Source organism: Sus scrofa, chromosome 9 (genome assembly GCF_054392235.1).
Source record: "Sus scrofa isolate SSC_HxYL_T2T_F1_AM1 chromosome 9, Sscrofa_HxYL_maternal_Yorkshire_Landrace_v2.0, whole genome shotgun sequence".
In the NCBI taxonomy this organism is placed as follows: domain Eukaryota; kingdom Metazoa; phylum Chordata; class Mammalia; order Artiodactyla; family Suidae; genus Sus; species Sus scrofa.
Genome location: NC_139391.1, coordinates 52386166 through 52403274, shown reverse-complemented (window position 1 = coordinate 52403274; position 17109 = coordinate 52386166). Strand labels below are relative to the sequence as shown.

The 17109-nt window shown below is 36.1% G+C and overlaps 1 protein-coding gene across 50 annotated transcripts in view; it reads right to left on the bottom strand.

Moving 5' to 3' along the window:
- CCDC15 (coiled-coil domain containing 15) overlaps positions 1–17109 on the bottom strand; it is a 78919-nt gene that overhangs the window by 23521 nt on the left and 38289 nt on the right. For 41 of the 50 annotated variants that reach the window (XM_084976532.1, XM_084976536.1, XM_084976525.1 and 38 more), the window contains 2 exons: positions 16179–16271; positions 14689–14792 (listed from right to left, as the gene is read on the bottom strand). The exons of 7 other annotated variants lie outside the window; for them this stretch is intronic. In XM_084976532.1, the coding sequence (XP_084832658.1) occupies positions 14689–14792; positions 16179–16271 (197 nt within the window). Of the gene's footprint in view, positions 1–9321; positions 9461–12798; positions 14793–16178; positions 16272–17109 lie in introns of those variants that run through there. 2 more of the 50 variants (XR_014815539.1, XR_014815540.1) reach the window with 1 other exon arrangement.

Below are 17109 nucleotides of genomic sequence, written 5' to 3'. Positions count from 1 at the left end.
AGTCATTTTATCTATTTCTCACAATGCCGCTAAATGGCTCCTGTTTTCAAAATAAAACCCAAATTCCTTCTCATGAAATGCAAAGTTCTTTATGATTTTTTTCTCATTTCATAGGGCTTACCTCTTGTCATTCCTTTAGCTCCAATCACATCCAGCTCGGAAGTGTCACAGTCTCTCCAGAGTTACTGTTTTTGCAATGCTATTCTTTTTGCCTAGAATTCCCATCTACTCTTTTCCCCAATCCATCTTTATCTCACACTACTTCTTCTAACCCTGCAGAACTCAGCCCAGGAAATGCTCCTTGTCCTGAGACATCAAACCCTCAATTTTGAGTTCAAAACAGTCTCTGTGCTCTCACATATTCTTGTAATATTTCCTTCTAATGACATTAGAAGAAAGATTTTATTTTACTAATACTTTGAGACTTTTACATTTGTGTTGATGAAGGAAATTAAGTCTGTAATATTGCTTTCTTATAATGTCCATAGAAGGAAAGTTGGTATTAAGGTTATATTGGCTCCTATAATTATTTGGGAAGTATTTCCTGTTTTCCATTCACCGGAATATTTTCTGTAAAATTTGGTGTTATTTTTCCCAGTAAGTATTTGGTAACTAACATTTATTGAGCACATACTATGTGCCAGATTCTATATTTAGCTAATTTACCATCCACATTGAATCCTCATAGCAACTTTCTGAGGTATATATCATTATTGCTCCTGTTTTGTAGAGAAGAAACTGAGGCTTACAGAAGATAACTTTCCCAAAGTTGCAGAGCTGGGACTTCGACGCATATCTCCCCATGTTCTTAATCACATGCTACGATGTCTTATAATACTTATAATACAGTATTATAATTATCAATTCATTTATCTGCCTCCCCATTAGTCAGTGAAATCTATTTAGTAAGATCCTTGAAGGATGCGATCATGTCTTCCATTTTTTGCATCCCCTTATTATCACATTGGCCAATTAATAGGTGCTAAATAAAGAACTGTTAAATGACTTAATGCAAACGTATCATTTGATCCTTATAAAAACTGGGTAAATTGGTTATTATAACCCCCTGTTTAGAAAGTAGATGTATATTTACTTTAGAATGCTGCTATAGTGGTTTCTGTCATTAAGTGAAAACATATGACCCCCATGCAAAGAAGGCAGGCATGATTTAGTTTTTTCCACAGGAAAAAGCAAAAAAAAAAAAAAAAAAATCTAATTGTTTGCAAACTATCAATGACAACAAACTTAATGTTCTGATACCATCTTTAAGACAGAGCCCTTCATATTTTTCCTGGGATCAAGAGTATAAATCCAACAAGAAAAAGATTATCCAGTGAGAAAATGGCAATAAAACAAAAGCCTTAAGCAGAAAAGCTTTCAGAGAAGGTCAGCAGTACAGCTAAAGAATTCCCCACTGACTATGCCATGTGGTAGGCATGTCATAAGAAGATTTAGGGTAGACATAAAATACCCACAGCAGAGATGTCTTAGCATGGGTTAAATGAACTGAACTAAATTTCCATTCTGTCTGCTGCCTGATGAGTCTGTAAAAATTCTTTAATATGGGAACCACAGAACTGAGATTTTTTTTGATGTAGATCAGATCATAATTATGGCTAAATGACTAGGTTACAGTAAGACAAATCTGGCCAGATATAAGAATGAACTTTCTGAGAGCCAATGTCCTTAAATTCTGAAATTATTATCCAGGGAGCTAATTTATAGTCCTAAAGAACATCAAGAATAGAAGAGATTCTTGAAATATTAAAATAGAATCCTGCTTAAAGGCCACCCTATACAACCTCATGAGGATGTTTCCAAGCCTCTTCTACCCCAATCCAAAACACACACACACACACATTTTTTCACTGCAGCAATTTTTGTCAAGTTGCTTTTAGGACAATAGTATTATAACATATACCAAAGAGGGGAAAAATGTGAGAATAAAAATATACCAAAGGAATTGCTAATCACCTCACAGGAAAACTATTCTCACCACTGGACTGCCACATAAAAACTTCAGAAGCCTTTGTATTCTCTATAGCAAAATAAACAGGCTATTCAAGAGGCCCCTTACAATGTACATACTGCTTAGGCTCCCAAAGTAAAATATACAAATGACAAAAAAAAAATTTTTTGAAACACAGTAAGAATAGAAAAAAATGATTTATATCCACCAGTGAAAGACAATTCCTAAACATCTTGGAATGTTTAATTTAGTCCTTTAGTTCATCATCATTCTTTTTATTTATTTATTTATTTATTTATTTATTTATTTATTTATTGCTTTTTAGGGCCACACCCGTGACATATGGAAATTTCCAGGCAAGGGGTCGAATCGAAGCTACACCTGCTGGCCTATGCCACAGCAATATGGGCTCCAACACGTATCTGCAACCTATGCCAAAGCTCACTGCAATGCCGGATCCCTAACCCACTGAGTGAGGCCAGGGATCAAACCCTCATCCTCATGGATCCTAGCTGAGTTCATTAAACGCTGAGCCATGAAGAGAACTCCTATTGATCATCATTCTTTTTGCAAAAAGCTTTGTTTCCATTGGGTCCATGACTTGGCAGAAGTTCAAGAGTTCTAAGAAGCCTCCCTGGAGTTCCTGTTGTGGCTCAGTGGGTTAAGAACCCGACTAGTATCCACAAGGATGCCGTTTGATCCCTGGCCTCACTCAGTGGGTTAAGGCTCCAGTGTTGCCACAAACTGCAGTGTAGATCACAGATGTGGCTTGGATTTGGCGTTGCTGTGGCTATGGCCTGAAGCTGCAGCTCTGATTCGCCCCTTAGCCTGGGAACTGCCATATGCCACAGATGTGGCTATAAAAATAAAAATAAAAACCCAGAGTTCCCGTCATGGCTCAGTGGTTAACGAACCCAACTAGGAACCATGAGGCTGCGGGTTCAATTCCTGGCCTCGCTCAGTGGGTTGGGGATCCGGCGTTGCCATGAGCTGTGGTGTAGGTCGCAGATGCAGCTCGGATCCTGCATTGCTGTGGCTGTGGCTTAGGCCGGTAGCTACAGCTCCAATTAGATCCCTAGCCTGGGAACCTCCATATGCCACAGGAGTGGCCCTAGAAAAGGAAAAAAAAAAAAAAGACAAAAAGAAATAATAATAATAATAATAATAAAATAAAAACCTGCCCTGGAGAAGCAGGCAGAGGCTTAGACAGAAGCCCAAAGGACTTCTTGCAGTAGTGTCCCTCAAAGGTCACTGGGTCGTCTCACTTTACTTGGAATTATCATATTTATGTTCATGAAAGAAATCAGTCTGTAAATGTTGCTTTCTTATAATATCCTTGTCAGGCTGGTACTACCTCCTCAATTATTTGGGAAGTATTACCTGTTTTCCATTCTCTAGAGTAGTTTATATAAACCTTGGTGTTACTTTTTCCCTTAAATATTTGGGATCCCAAAATGAAAACTGTGCCTGGACCTGAGCTTGAGTTCTTTTTGCTAAGATTTTCAGTGAGTGCTTTAATGCCTGTCAGTGATATGGGATTACTCATATTTCTAGTTCTTCATTCATTTTCAGTTTTTTATTTTTAAAGGAGTTTTTCCAATTCATCAAAGTAATCAAAATTTTTAGTGTAAAGTCCTTATTAACATTTAATGTTTCTGAGCTCTGTAATAATGTCTCCTCCTTCATTCCTAACATTGGTAAATGGTGTCTTCTCTCTTTTCTTTTTACTGATTAGCAAAAGTGGTATGTCCTTGGCAGACTAAATTTTCAAAGAACTAATTTTTGGCTTTGCTGATTTTCTCCACTGTACATTTGTTTTCTATTTCATTGATTTCTATTCTTTCTGACTTCTTTTGGTTTGATATGCTATTTTTCCCTAGCTTCTTAAGACAACAAGTTACAATACTGATTTTTTTCTAGCTTTTCATTTTTTCTGATAATTGCAATTAAGGATCTAACATTCCCTCTGAGCAATTTTATCTGCGTCTGACAAGTTTTGATATGCTTTATCTTCATTCTTGTTCTCTTCAAAGTATTTCCACTGTAATTTTATCTTTGACCCAGAATTCGTTAAAAATGTACTGCTTATTGGCAGTTCCCGCTATGGCTCAGTGGTTAAAGAACCCAAATAGTATCCATGAGGACACAGGTTCAATCCCTGGATTTGCTCAGTGGGTTAAGGATCCGGTGTTGCCATGAGCTCTGTGTAGGTTGCGCACACACAGCTCGGATCCTGCATTGCTGTGGCCGTGGTGTAGGCTGGCAGCTACATCTCTGATTTGACCCCTAGCCTGGGAACCTCCATATGCCATGGGTGAGGCCCTAAAAAGACAAAACACACACACACACAAAAAAACTGTACTGCTTATTAATTCCTAGCCTAATTTCTGGTATAGTCAAAGAATATACTCTAGAAAATAACCCAGGATATGATCAATTTTGGTAAATGCCATGGACACTTGAAAATATACTCTGTCACTGTTCAATATTTTTATGAATGTTTTTACTTTTCTTGAGGAAATATCTAGCAGTAATGTGGCTGAGTCTCAGGGTAGGTATATGTTTAAATATATAAAAATATTAAACAGTTTTCTGAAGTAGTTGTTTCACTTTCACTACCAATACATGAGTTACAGTTCAGCCATACAATGAGACACCAACATCAAATGCTTTCATTGACCTGTGGAATCTGAAAAAAGGACACAGTGAACTTCTTTGCAGAACAGATGCTGACTCACAGACATTGAAAAACTTATGGTCTCCGGAGGAGACAGTTTGGGGGGTGGGGGGATGTACTTGGGCTGTGGGATGGAAATCCTGTGAAATCAGATTGTTATGATCATTATACAACTACAGATGTGATAAATTCATTTGAGTAATAAAAAAAAATCAATATCCCTGGCACATCTGGTACTGTTAAGTACAATTTGTTTTTTTGTTTGAGCTATTTGAATGAGTATGAAGTGGTATCTCATTGTACATGGAGTTGATTTTAAGATTATATTTTTAAACTTCAGACTTTTTATTTTATTTTAAAGATTCCAATTCTCTAGTGAAATTCTCCATGTTTTCATCTATTTTCTCCATCTTTTCCTCTACTTACCTGAGGGTATTTAACCAACTGTTTTAAAGTCCTTGTCTGATAACACCAATATCTGTGTCATCTGTGAGTCTGCTTCTGTTGTCTCTTCTTTCCCTTAGCTTTTGGTTACCTGGTCCTATCTCTTGACATGCCTAGGAAATTCTGACTGAAGGCTGAATGTCATTTTAAAAAAACTTTACAGCCTGCAAACTATGTTATCTATGACCAGAAAGACTTCACCCTTTTCTCTGCTAGGCAGAGAGTGCAGGGTTCATCACCTTAATTCAGTCAAGTCACTCAGGAGAATCAAGGCTTCTTTGCAGTTTGGGTATGGCTTTATGCTATAGTTGGTTAGACCATCTTCTTAGTGTATAACTTTCTATAGCTTTCAACTGAAAGCTTGGCATATTCACTGGGTTTTGCCCCCCACCTCACCTTGGGGTGGGGGGTGTCCTGAACTCTACATCTACTCAGTACCACAAGACTGAGTTTCTCTGTTTTCCAGAGGTCTTCAACTAAGCCTTTCAGCATTATTTCCCACATACATTTAGACTTTGGCAAATGTCTCAAGGAGAAAACTGATCAAGTGTTTGAAACTCTCTGTCTCCAATTTTGTGAATTCCGCTCCTTAAAGACCAACAAAAGCTTTGCTTATTCTCTCTCCCCCAGAAGTGGCCCTGTGCTTGGTCCAAATTCATGTTGAAACATACATTGAAAATTTCTAAGAAAAAAGTCTTTAGTTCCCATTGCTCCCTGAACTCTGGTTTCTTATTCCCAAATGTGTTAAGTCAGCCCTCTATTAATATTCCACAGGCTTCTCAAGCTTGATGTCCAAAACTGAACTTAACTAGCTTTCTGTCAAATCTACCTATGTTAATGGTATTAACATTCATTCAGTAATCCAAAAAGAAAGTTAGAAACTACCCTTGTCTCTTCTCTCAATCCCAAACCCAATTGGCCATCAAGTCCCATGGATTCTGCTCCTTAAATTTTATTAAATATCTTACTCTCCATTTCCAATGACCTCATCACCTCCTAACTCGACCATTAAACAGGAACTTCTTAATTGGACTCTGTCCTCTCCAGATCATTCTGTATTCTGCTGCCAGAGTGATCTTTCTAAAATATAAATCAGATCATAAGACTTCTTAAAATCTTTCATCACCTTCTTTATACCCCCTCTGCCACTATACTTCCAACAGTTTAGCCACCTCAAGTTTTCACATTGTTTCTCAAAGGTATCTTATACTTTCATACTAAATTCCTTGACCATCCAGCAGATTCCAGGTCATCCTTCAAGACCCTGCCTGAGTATTAACTCATTTATAGACCTTTCTTGACCTCCCCACACTGTCCTTGCCTCACTTTTTATGTAGCACTATAATTATTATTTTCATCTCCTTTTTTCTATTTTCCATTTGCCTGCTCTCCCTTGGTGTTCATCCTATGCACCATGATATCATCACCACCATCATCATTATGGTAGTAATAGGCTCTACTTATTTTGATTTTATTAAACACCAGGTACAATGTTAAGTACTTTACATATATTTCCCCATTTAATTCTTTCAACAACCTAGAAGGTAGGTATTATAATCCTCATTTAAGGTATGGAGTCTCAAAAGTGAAGAACTATGCTCAAAGTTACACAGCTAACAGGTGGAAAATTCAAACCTAAAACTAGCTGATTCTAACTTGCACTATGAACCACTATCCTGCCACATGTTCAAATTTTATATTATCAGTATATAGTAGAGTGTCTACCATGTGGTAGTCTCTCAATACATGTTCATTTTATTGTTGAAACACTAAAACAATATATGAACAATATATGAAAGCCCTTGTAAATTATAAAACTCTGCATGAATACTATTATTTCCTTCCACTCTGGCTCAGTTTTTTCTGATTTTTCTACTTCACTATCCTTATCCACTTCCCCAATAAACACACATTTATTCACTAGGTCCAGTGAAATGTAATAATTTCTCTAACTCTCCAGATGAAATTAGTAATCTCTCTTCTTTGGTGCTCTCGGGGAAGCACTTGCTCTGTCTTCACTTACTTCAATCACAGTAATTATATAACTCATAAGTATATAATCTTCCTCCCAACCATCCTAGATAATGAATTCTTCAAGAAAAGAAACCACATTTTATTTATCTTTGCGATGCTTGTGCCGAGAACAATTTCAACATATGAAAGATATCCAATTCATATCTGCTGAATAAATGCAGAATCATTCTCAGATCTGGGTAAGACAGGAGATCTTTGCCTTGGAACTCACATTTTTTTTCCTAGCTTTATTGAAATATAATTGACAAAAACACTGTGTAACTTTAAGGTATATAATGTATACCAATAATTTTATAAATATATATAGTGAAATATAAGGTTATTTAACACATTCATTATCTCACAAAGTTATCTTTCTTTGTATGTGATCAGGACACAGAAAATCTAGTCTCTCAGCAAATGAAGTATGTAATACTATAGTTACCATGCTGTACATTGTCAGATCCCCAGAATTTATTCATCTTTTAACTAAAAGTTTGTGTCCTTTGACCAACATCTCATTTCCTCCACTGCTGCCACAGGTCCTGGCAACCACCAATTTATTCTCTGTTTGTATAAGTTCAACTTTTTAAGACTTAAAATGTCAGATCAGGGAGCTTCCACTGTGGCAGAGTGGGTTAAGGATTTGGCATTGCTGCAGTTATGGCACAGGTTACAGCTGCAGCTCAGACTCAATCCCTGGCCCAAGAACTTCCATATGCCATGGCCGTAGCCCTAAAAAATAAATAAATAGATAGATAGATAGATAGATAAAATGTAAGATCATAAACTATTTGACTTTCCTTGTCTGACTTATTTAACTTAGCATAATGTCCTCAAGTTTCATTCATGCTGTCACAAATGACAGGATTTCCTTTTTCTTCATGACTGAATAACATTCTGTTTCATTTATCCCACATTTTCCCTTATCTGTTCACTTGTTGATGGACACTTAGGATGCTTTATGTCTTGACTATTGTCAATAATGCTACAATGAACATAGCAGTGTACATATCTCTCTGAGATAATGATTTAATTTCCTTTGAACATATATCCAGAAGTAGAACTGCTGGATCACATAGCAGTTTTATTTTTAATTTTGGGGGGAACTTCTATACTGCTTTCCATAATGTCTGTATCAATTTATCTTCCTAACCAATACTGCACAAAAGTTCCCTTCTTCTACATGGTTGACAGGACTTATCAACTGCTTTTTTATAATAGCCATTCAAATAGGTGTGAGGTGGTACCTCATTATGGTTTGGATTTGTATTTTCATGATGACTAGCAAAGTTGAACACTTTTTCATATACCTGTTGGCCATTTGTATGTTTTTTTTGAAGAATGTCTATTCAGGTGCTTTGCCCATTTTTTAACTGGGCCTTTTTTTCCCTTTTGAATGGGATGAGTTTCATATATTTTGGATATGAACACCTTATCAGATTATATGGTTTGCAAATATTTTCTCTCATTTGTATATCGCCTTTTCATTTTGTTGAGTTATCTCCTTTGCTGTGTAAAAACTTTTTAGTCTACTGTAATCCCACTAGATTATTTTTGCTTTCATGTACTTATGGTATCATAATAAAAAAAACTGTGTCGAGAATAATGTCAAGGAGCTTACCCCTGTGCTTTCTTCTAGGCGTTTTACAGTTTCAGATCTTTTTTTTTTTTATTTTCCCACTGTACAGCAAGGGGGTCAGGTTATCCTTACATGTATACATTACAATTAGTACAGTACAGTTTCAGATCTTAAGTTCAAGTTTTCAATCCACTTTGGGTTGATTTTTGGTGTAAGACAGGGGTCCAATTTAATTTTTTTGCATGCAGTTGTTCACTTTTCCCAATACCACTTAGTGACAAAACTTTACTTTCTCTGTTGTATATTCTTGGCTTTTTTGTCATAAATTAATTGATTTATTTCTGGGCTCTTTATTCTGTTCCACTGATACAGTATCTGTTTTTATGTCAATACCACACTGTTTTAATTACTATAGCTTTTTAATTTAGTTTGAAAGAAGAACTGTGATGCTTTGTTCTCCTTTTTCAAGACTGCTTTGGTTATCTAGTGTCTTTTGTGGTTCCATACAGATTTTAGGATTGTTTTATTTCTACCATGGGAATTTTGATAGGGACTGCATTAAATCTGTGGTTTGCTTTGGGTAGTATGAAAATTTTTAACAATGTTAATTCTTCCAATCCATGAACATGATATATCTTTCCTTTTTTTTTTTTTTTTTTTTTTTGTCTTTTTGCCTTTTTTAGGGCCTCTTCCTGTGGCATATGGAGGTTCCCAGGCTAGGGGTCTAGTCGGAGCTGTAGCACCATCCTACACTAGAGCCACAGCAACACAGGATCTGAGCCACGTCTGTGACCTACACCACAGCTCATGGCAACGCCAGATCCTTAACCCACTGAGCAAGGCCAGGGATCGAACCTGCAACCTCATGGTTTCTAGTCAGATTCATAAACCACTGTGCCATGACAGGAACTTCTATCTTACCATTTATTTATGTCTTCCTTAACTTCTTCCAACAATGTCTTACAGTTTTCAGTGTATAGACCTTTCTCCTCCTTGGTTAAATTTATTCCTAATATTTTATTTTTTTGATGTTTATAGTAACATCAATTCAATTTCTGTCTTTAATAGTTCATTGTTAATTTATGGAAATACAACTGATTTTTGTAAACTGATTTTGTATCCTGCAATTTTACTGAATTCATTTAGTTCTAACAGATTTTTGGTGGAGTTTTTAGGGTTTTCTATATAAAATACAATGTCATCTGTAAATAGTGACAGTTTTAATTCCTCCTTTCCAATTTTATCCTTTTTATTTCTTTAACATGCCTAACTGCTTGGGCTAGGGCTTTCTGTACAATGTTGAACTAAAGCAGGAAGAGTGGGCATTATCTTGCTCCTGATCTTAGGAGAAGCTTTCAGCTTTTCATCATGGAATATGTTAGCTATGGCCTTAACATATATAGCCTTTATTGTGTTGAGGTACACTCCCTCTATACTCACTTTGTTGAGAGTTTTTACCGTGAATGGATGTTGAGACAATCTATTGAGACAATCACATGATTTTTAGCTTAAATTTCATTAATACGGTGTATCACATAGATTATTTGTGGATTTGAACCATCCTTGCATTATAGACTAAATCCTACTTGATCCTGGTGTATGATCCTTTTAATGTATTGTTGAATTCAGCTTGCTAATATTTTGGCAAAACTTTTTGCATCTATGTTCATTAGGGATAGTGGCCTCTGATTTTTCTTTCCTTTCCTTTTTTTTTTTCTTTCTTTTTAGGGCCACACTCATGGCATATAGAAGTTCCCAGGCTAGGGGTCAAATTTGAGCTACAGCTGCCGTCCTATGCCATAGCCACAGCAACACCAGATCCGAGCTGTGTCTACCACCAACACTGCAGCTCACGGCAATGCCAGATAGTGGACCCACTGATCAAGGCCAGGAATCAAATCCACATCCTCAGGGATGCTAGTCAGATTTGTTTCCATTGTACCACAGTGGGAACTCTTCTTTCTTCTTTTTTTGACCTCACCAGCAGCATGTGCAAGTTCCCAGGCCAGAGACTGAACTCACACCACAGCAGTGATAATGCCAGATCCTTAACAGCTAGCCCACCAGAGAAGTCCCTGTAATTTTCTTTTATTATAGTGCCCTTGTTTTGTTTCCGTATCAGGGTAATACTGGCCTCATAATCAGTTTGGAAGCGTTCCTTCCCCTTCTATTTTTTGGAATTTTTTTAGAAGGTTTAGCATTATTTCTTCCTTAAGTGTTTGGCAGATTTCTCAGTGAAGTCATCTGGTCCTGGACTGTTGTTAGGAGATTTTTAATTATTAATTCAGTTGCCTCATTTGCAATTAGTCTGTTCAGATTTTCTATCTCTTCATAATTCAGTCTTGATAGGTTGCACGTTTCTAGAAATTTATCCATTTTCCTTAGGATGTCCAATTTGTTGACATACAATTGTTCACAGCAGTTTCTTATAAACATTTACGCTTCTGTGGTATCAGTTGTAATGTCTCCCCTTTCATTTATATTTATTCGAGTCCTCTTTTTTTGTTGTTAATCTAGCTAAGGATTTTCAATTTTGTTTTGTCTTTTTAAAAACCAATGCTTAGTTTTGTTGACATTTTCAACTTTTTTCCTATTCTTTATTTCTGCTCTAATCTTTATTTCTTTCCTTCTACTAACTTCGGGCTTAGCTTGCTCCTTTTTTTTGTTCTAGTTCTTTCAGGTGGAATGTTGTGTTTTTTGATATCTTTTTTCTTTAAAGGCATTTATAGCTATAAATTTTCCTCTTAGAAACGCTTTTACTATATCCCATAATATCACAAGATATTTTTTAGTTCCCTTTTGATTTCTTCTTTGGTCCACTGATTGTTCAGAAATGTGTTGCTTAATTTCCATGTATGTGTAAATATTCCAATTTTTCTTCTGTCATTGACTTCTAGTTTCATACTATTATGTTTAGAAAAGATATTTGATATAATTTCAATCTTATTGATTTGTTAAGACTTGTTTTATGGCCTAACATATAATCTATCCTGGAGAATGTTCTGTATTCTTGAGAAGAATGTGTTTTCTGTTGCTGTTCGATAAAGTGTTCTGTACATGTGTAGTAGGTCCATTTCATCTACAGTGTTGCTCAAAACTGCTGTTTCCTTATTGATTTTTCTGTCTGGATGATCCATCAATTGTTGAGAGGTGGATATTAAAGTCCCCTACTGTTACTGTATTGCTCATTTCTCCCTTCAGTTCTGTTAATATTTGCTTTATATTTAGGTGCTCTGATGTTGGGTGCATTAAGTATTTACAATTGTTATATCATCTTTATGCACTGACCCCTTTATCATTATATAATGATTTTCTTTATCTATTGTGACATTTCCTTTTTAACATAAAGTCTATTCTTTCTGATATAAGGCTAGGTACACCTGCTCACTCGCACTCTCTTTTTTATGGCCACATTTGTGGCATATCAAAGTTTTCAGGCCAGGGACTGATTCCAAGCCACAGCTGCTACCTGCACCAAAGGTATGACACTACTGGATCTTTTAACCCACTGCACCAGGCTGAACTCACACCTCCAAAGTGACCCAAGCTGCTAGTCAGATTCTTAACCCACTGCACCATAGCAGGAACTCCACCCTGCTATCTTTTTTGTGATCATTTGCATGGAATATCTGTTCCCCTCCCTTCACTTCTAGCCTATGTGTGTCATTAAAGCTAAAGTGAATCTCTTTTAGGCATCATTATTTTCCTTTTAAGTCAGTATGGTATTGACAAAAGAAGAGACAAATAGATGAATGGTTTCAGAGAACCCAGATAGATCTTCCTAAATATAGTTAACTGATCTTTGATGAAGAAGCGAAGGCAATACAATGAAGCAAAGATAGCATTTTCAACAAATGGTTCAGGAACAACTGAATATCTATGTGTAAAAAAAAAAAAAAAAAAGACCAACAGACATTATACCCCTTACAAAAATTAACTCAAAATCGGGGCGGGGAGGAATCATAAAGTGGTTACTGATGTGGCTCAGTGGTAACGAACCTGACCAGTATCCATGAGGATGTGGGTTCAATCCCTGGCCTCACTCGGTGGGTTAAGGATCTGGCATGTTGCCATGATCTGTGATGGAGGTCAAAGACGTGGCTCAGATCCTACATTGCTGTGGCTATGGCATAGGCCAGCAGCTATACCTCTGATTTGACCCTTTGTCTGGGAACTTTCATGTGCTGTGAGTACAGCCCTAAAATGGCAAAAAAAAAAAAAAAAAGGATCATAAAGCTAAATGTAAAACACAAAAGTATAAAATTCCTAAAAGATAACGTAAAAGAAAATGAAGGTAACTTCAGGAATGGCAATTACTTTTAGATACAATACCAAAGGTGCAATCTATGAAAAAAATAATTATAAACTAGACTTTGTTACAATTAAAAACTTCTTTCCAAAAGACAATGTCAAGATTATGAGAATTCAAACCACAGACTAGGAAAAATTACTTGCAGAAGACACATCTGATAAAGTACACTGTCCAAAGTATACAAAGAACTCTTAAAACTCAAGAAAACTTGGTGCCCAATTTTTAAAAATGGGTCAAAGATCTGAACAGACACTTCACCAAAGATGATATACAGCTGGCTAGTAAGCATATGAAAAGATGCTCCACATCATATGTCATCAGGGAAATGCAATTTAAAACAACAACATACTACTACACATCTACTAGAATGGCCAAAATCCAAAATGTTGACAGTACCAAATGCTGGCGGAGATGTATAGGCAAAGGATCTTTCTTTCACTGTTGAAGGATTGCAAAGTGGTACAGTCACTTTAGAAGAAAGTTTGTTGGGCAGAAAAGAAACAAACTCATGGACTTGAAGAACAGACTTGTGGTTGCCAAGGGGGCAGGAAAGGGAGTGGGATGAACTGGGAGTTTGGGGTTAGTAGATGCGAACTATTGCATTGGGAGCGGATAAGCAATGAGATCCTGCTGTATAGCACAGGGAACTGTATCTACTCACTTGTGATGGAACATGATGGAGGATAATGTGAGAAAAAGAATGTGTATGTGTATGTGTGTGTGTGTCTGTATATATATATATATATATATGGCTGGATCACTTTGCTGTACAGCAGAAATTGACAGAACATTGTAAATCAACTATAAGAGAAAAAATAAAAATCCTGAAAAAAAAGAAAACACATTCTTACCACACAATCCAGCAAATATACTCCTTGGTATTTACCCAAAGGAGCTGAACTTTTATGCCCACACAAAACCTGCACATAGATGTTTAAAGTAGCTTTATTTATAACTGCCAAATCTTGAAAGAAACCAAAATACCCTTCAATAGGTGAATGGATAAACTGTGGTACATCCAATAGAATATTACTCAGCACTAAAAAGAAATGAGCTATCAAGCCATGGAAAGGAACTGGTAGAATCCTAAACACATAATACTAAGGGAAAGAAGCCAACTTGAAAAGGCTACATACCGTACGATTTCAACTATATAGGATATTCTGGAAATAGCAAAATAAGATCAGTGGTTGCTAGAGGAAAGGAGAAATGAATACACAGAGCATGAAGCATTTTTAGAGCAATAAAACCATTCTGTATGATACCATATTATATGGATACATGTTGTTACTCATTTCTCAAAACCTATAATCATGTACAACACTGAGAGGGAAACCTAATGTAAAATATGGATTACGATGTGTTAATGTAGGTTTATGAGGTGTAACAAATGCACCACTGTGGTAAAGGATACTGACAGTGGAAGAAGCAGCTCGTGTGTAGGGGTAGGGAGTAAATGGGAACTTTTGGTACCTTCTGCTTAATTTTGCTATGAACCTACAACTAATCCAAAAAACAAAGTCTATTTAAAAAACATGACTCTTAACCATCTTTTAATACTGCTGCCCAGATCAAAAAGTTGTTTCCATATGGATAAGAAAGTAAAACCACTGCCTGATTATTTCTGAAGCAGTTTCCAAAATCAACTTAACTGGTAATTTAAGGCTCACAATGAGGACCAAAGTACTTACTTTTCAATTTTTTTCCTATGTTCATTTTGTCTTTGTTGTTCTTTCACCTGTTCTCTTTCAATATCCATGAACAATCGTCTATATCTCAGGTACTGCTTTTGCCGCTAATGAAAAGAAGTTAAAATTGTTAAGATTCTGCTCTCAGAGGAGTTTCCAAGAGAGGAAAATATCTTTGTGTCATAGTCAAGAAAACTGTATGATACAAAAGTCACAGGGAATTTCCTTCTATTTATGATGGAAATTTATAAATAATAGGAATAATAGTATTATTCCTAATAATAATAGAAATAAATTAAGGAATAATAAAGAAGTACTAATTAAGTTTGCCCTTAGAATGGTCTGTTGTCAACAGCACTTAAGGAAATGATTATAGTTTATATGACAAGATACACACTGTATTTACTCTGTGTTCCCAAATAAAGTACCATAAAAGCAGAGGCAAAGAAGGAATATGAGAGGTATTTTAAAACAAAACAAGAGGGAGTTCCCTTGTGGCTCAGTAGATTAAGGATCCGGCATTATCACTGCTGTGGCAAGGGTTTCTGCTATAGTGATGGTTTGTTCCCTGGCCTGGAAACTTTGAAATGCCATGGGTGCAGCCAAAAAGAAAAAAAAAAAGGAAAATAGTCACTTTGACTTTTCAAACCATACCACAAAAGCACACTGTAAGCCTAGCCTAATATGGTTGGGAGGAGGAAGAACTAAGGAATATCAGAGCATCACACTTTTAAAGGAAACAAGTAAAATAAAAGCAAATGCTACTACCCTGTATGTGATCTCTTCATACCTCCAAATTTAGATATTTTCTTTTAAGGACACAAGCTACACAAAGGGCCCTAGTATACATAGATTTGTTTGTGTCCTTTGAGCAGCTTATGTCTTGTTGGTAAAAATTATTAAAAACCTAATAGCAGTTCTCAATACTGAGGATACATCACAATCATCAGTGGTATTTTTTAAAAACACAGATGCCCCAAGCTTTACCTTTTTAGATACTGATTCAGTGTGTCTGCTTTGGGTCTAGGCATTTGTATTTTGAAAAAAGGCTCCATATCTGACTCTGGTACATGGCCAGTGTTAAAAAATGTTCATTTAAACTAACATTGGCGTGAAAAAGGAAATCATAAATTAAAACTCTTCCTTTAAATAAGCTTTGTCACAAATATATACTAACTGAAGAAACTCACTAGGAGCGTGAAAAAGGAAATCATAAATTAAAACTCTTCCTTTAAATAAGCTTTGTCACAAATATATACTAACTGAAGAAACTCACTAGGAACGGCTCTCTCTCACATCAAGGTGGCCTAAATCCCAGAAGCTTAGAAGAGAAACTCAACATATTATACTGACTCAAAGTAACTTCTTTGCCTGTATCTACAGAATTTGTAGTACTAGCTTTTAATGTGTTAGGACACAACAAATTGTTTCCAATTTCACATACACTAGTATAGTAGAAACACTAATGTCCAAAAGCAATCATCACCATATACCTCTTTCTTGTCTTCTTCTTGATTTACTCCAGACTGAAGTGCCAGTAGAGTTTGGAATTCAGGGTTCAATCCTGCTTGACATTCATCACCAATCTGTTAGAAAGTCCAGTCACACAAAGTGACAAAATTGCCAAAATATAGCCCTATGCATGTTTTTGATGATTTCACCTACTGATTCTTGTCTCCTGCAATTTTGAGCTCAACTGATAAAAAAACAAAAGGTATTTTCCATATATATATATAAAAATAAAATTTTTTAAAAGAGTAAAAGAAAGAAATTAACCAAACAAAAACCAATAAACCAAAGAAAAGATTCAGGTCAAAAACATGGATGATAAATCAAAATGTTCAGAATGAAAGTTCTTCTAAAGTAATCACTTGAGAGTTCCCATTGTGGCTCAGTGGTAATGAACCTGACTAGTATCCATGAGGATGTGTGTTTGATCCCTGGCCTTGTTCGGTGGGTTAAAGGATCTGTATTGCCATGAGCTGTAGTGTAGGTCACAGATGCAGTACGGATCCTGTGTTGCTGTAGCTGTGGCATAGGCTAGCAGCTACAGCTCCAATTCAATCCCTAGCCTGGAAACTTCCATATGCTGTGGGGTGGCCCTAAAAAGCCAAAAAAAAAAAAAAAAAAAAAAAAAGAATTCAATGGGTAAGAAGGGTCTTTTCAACACATGCAAAGAAGAAGGAAGTTGGACCCCTACCCAATACTATATATGAAAATTAATGCAAAGTGGAATGCAGACCTGAATGCAAGAGAGATAAAATTCTCTTGGAAAAAAAAATAAATAAAATAAAATAAAATAAAATAAAAACTTTCTGTGTTGTAAAGGAAGCCACGGAGAAAATGAAAAGAACCCACAGGATAGGAGAGAACATTTGCAAATCACAAACCTAATAAGGGTGCTGTATGTAGAGTATATTAACT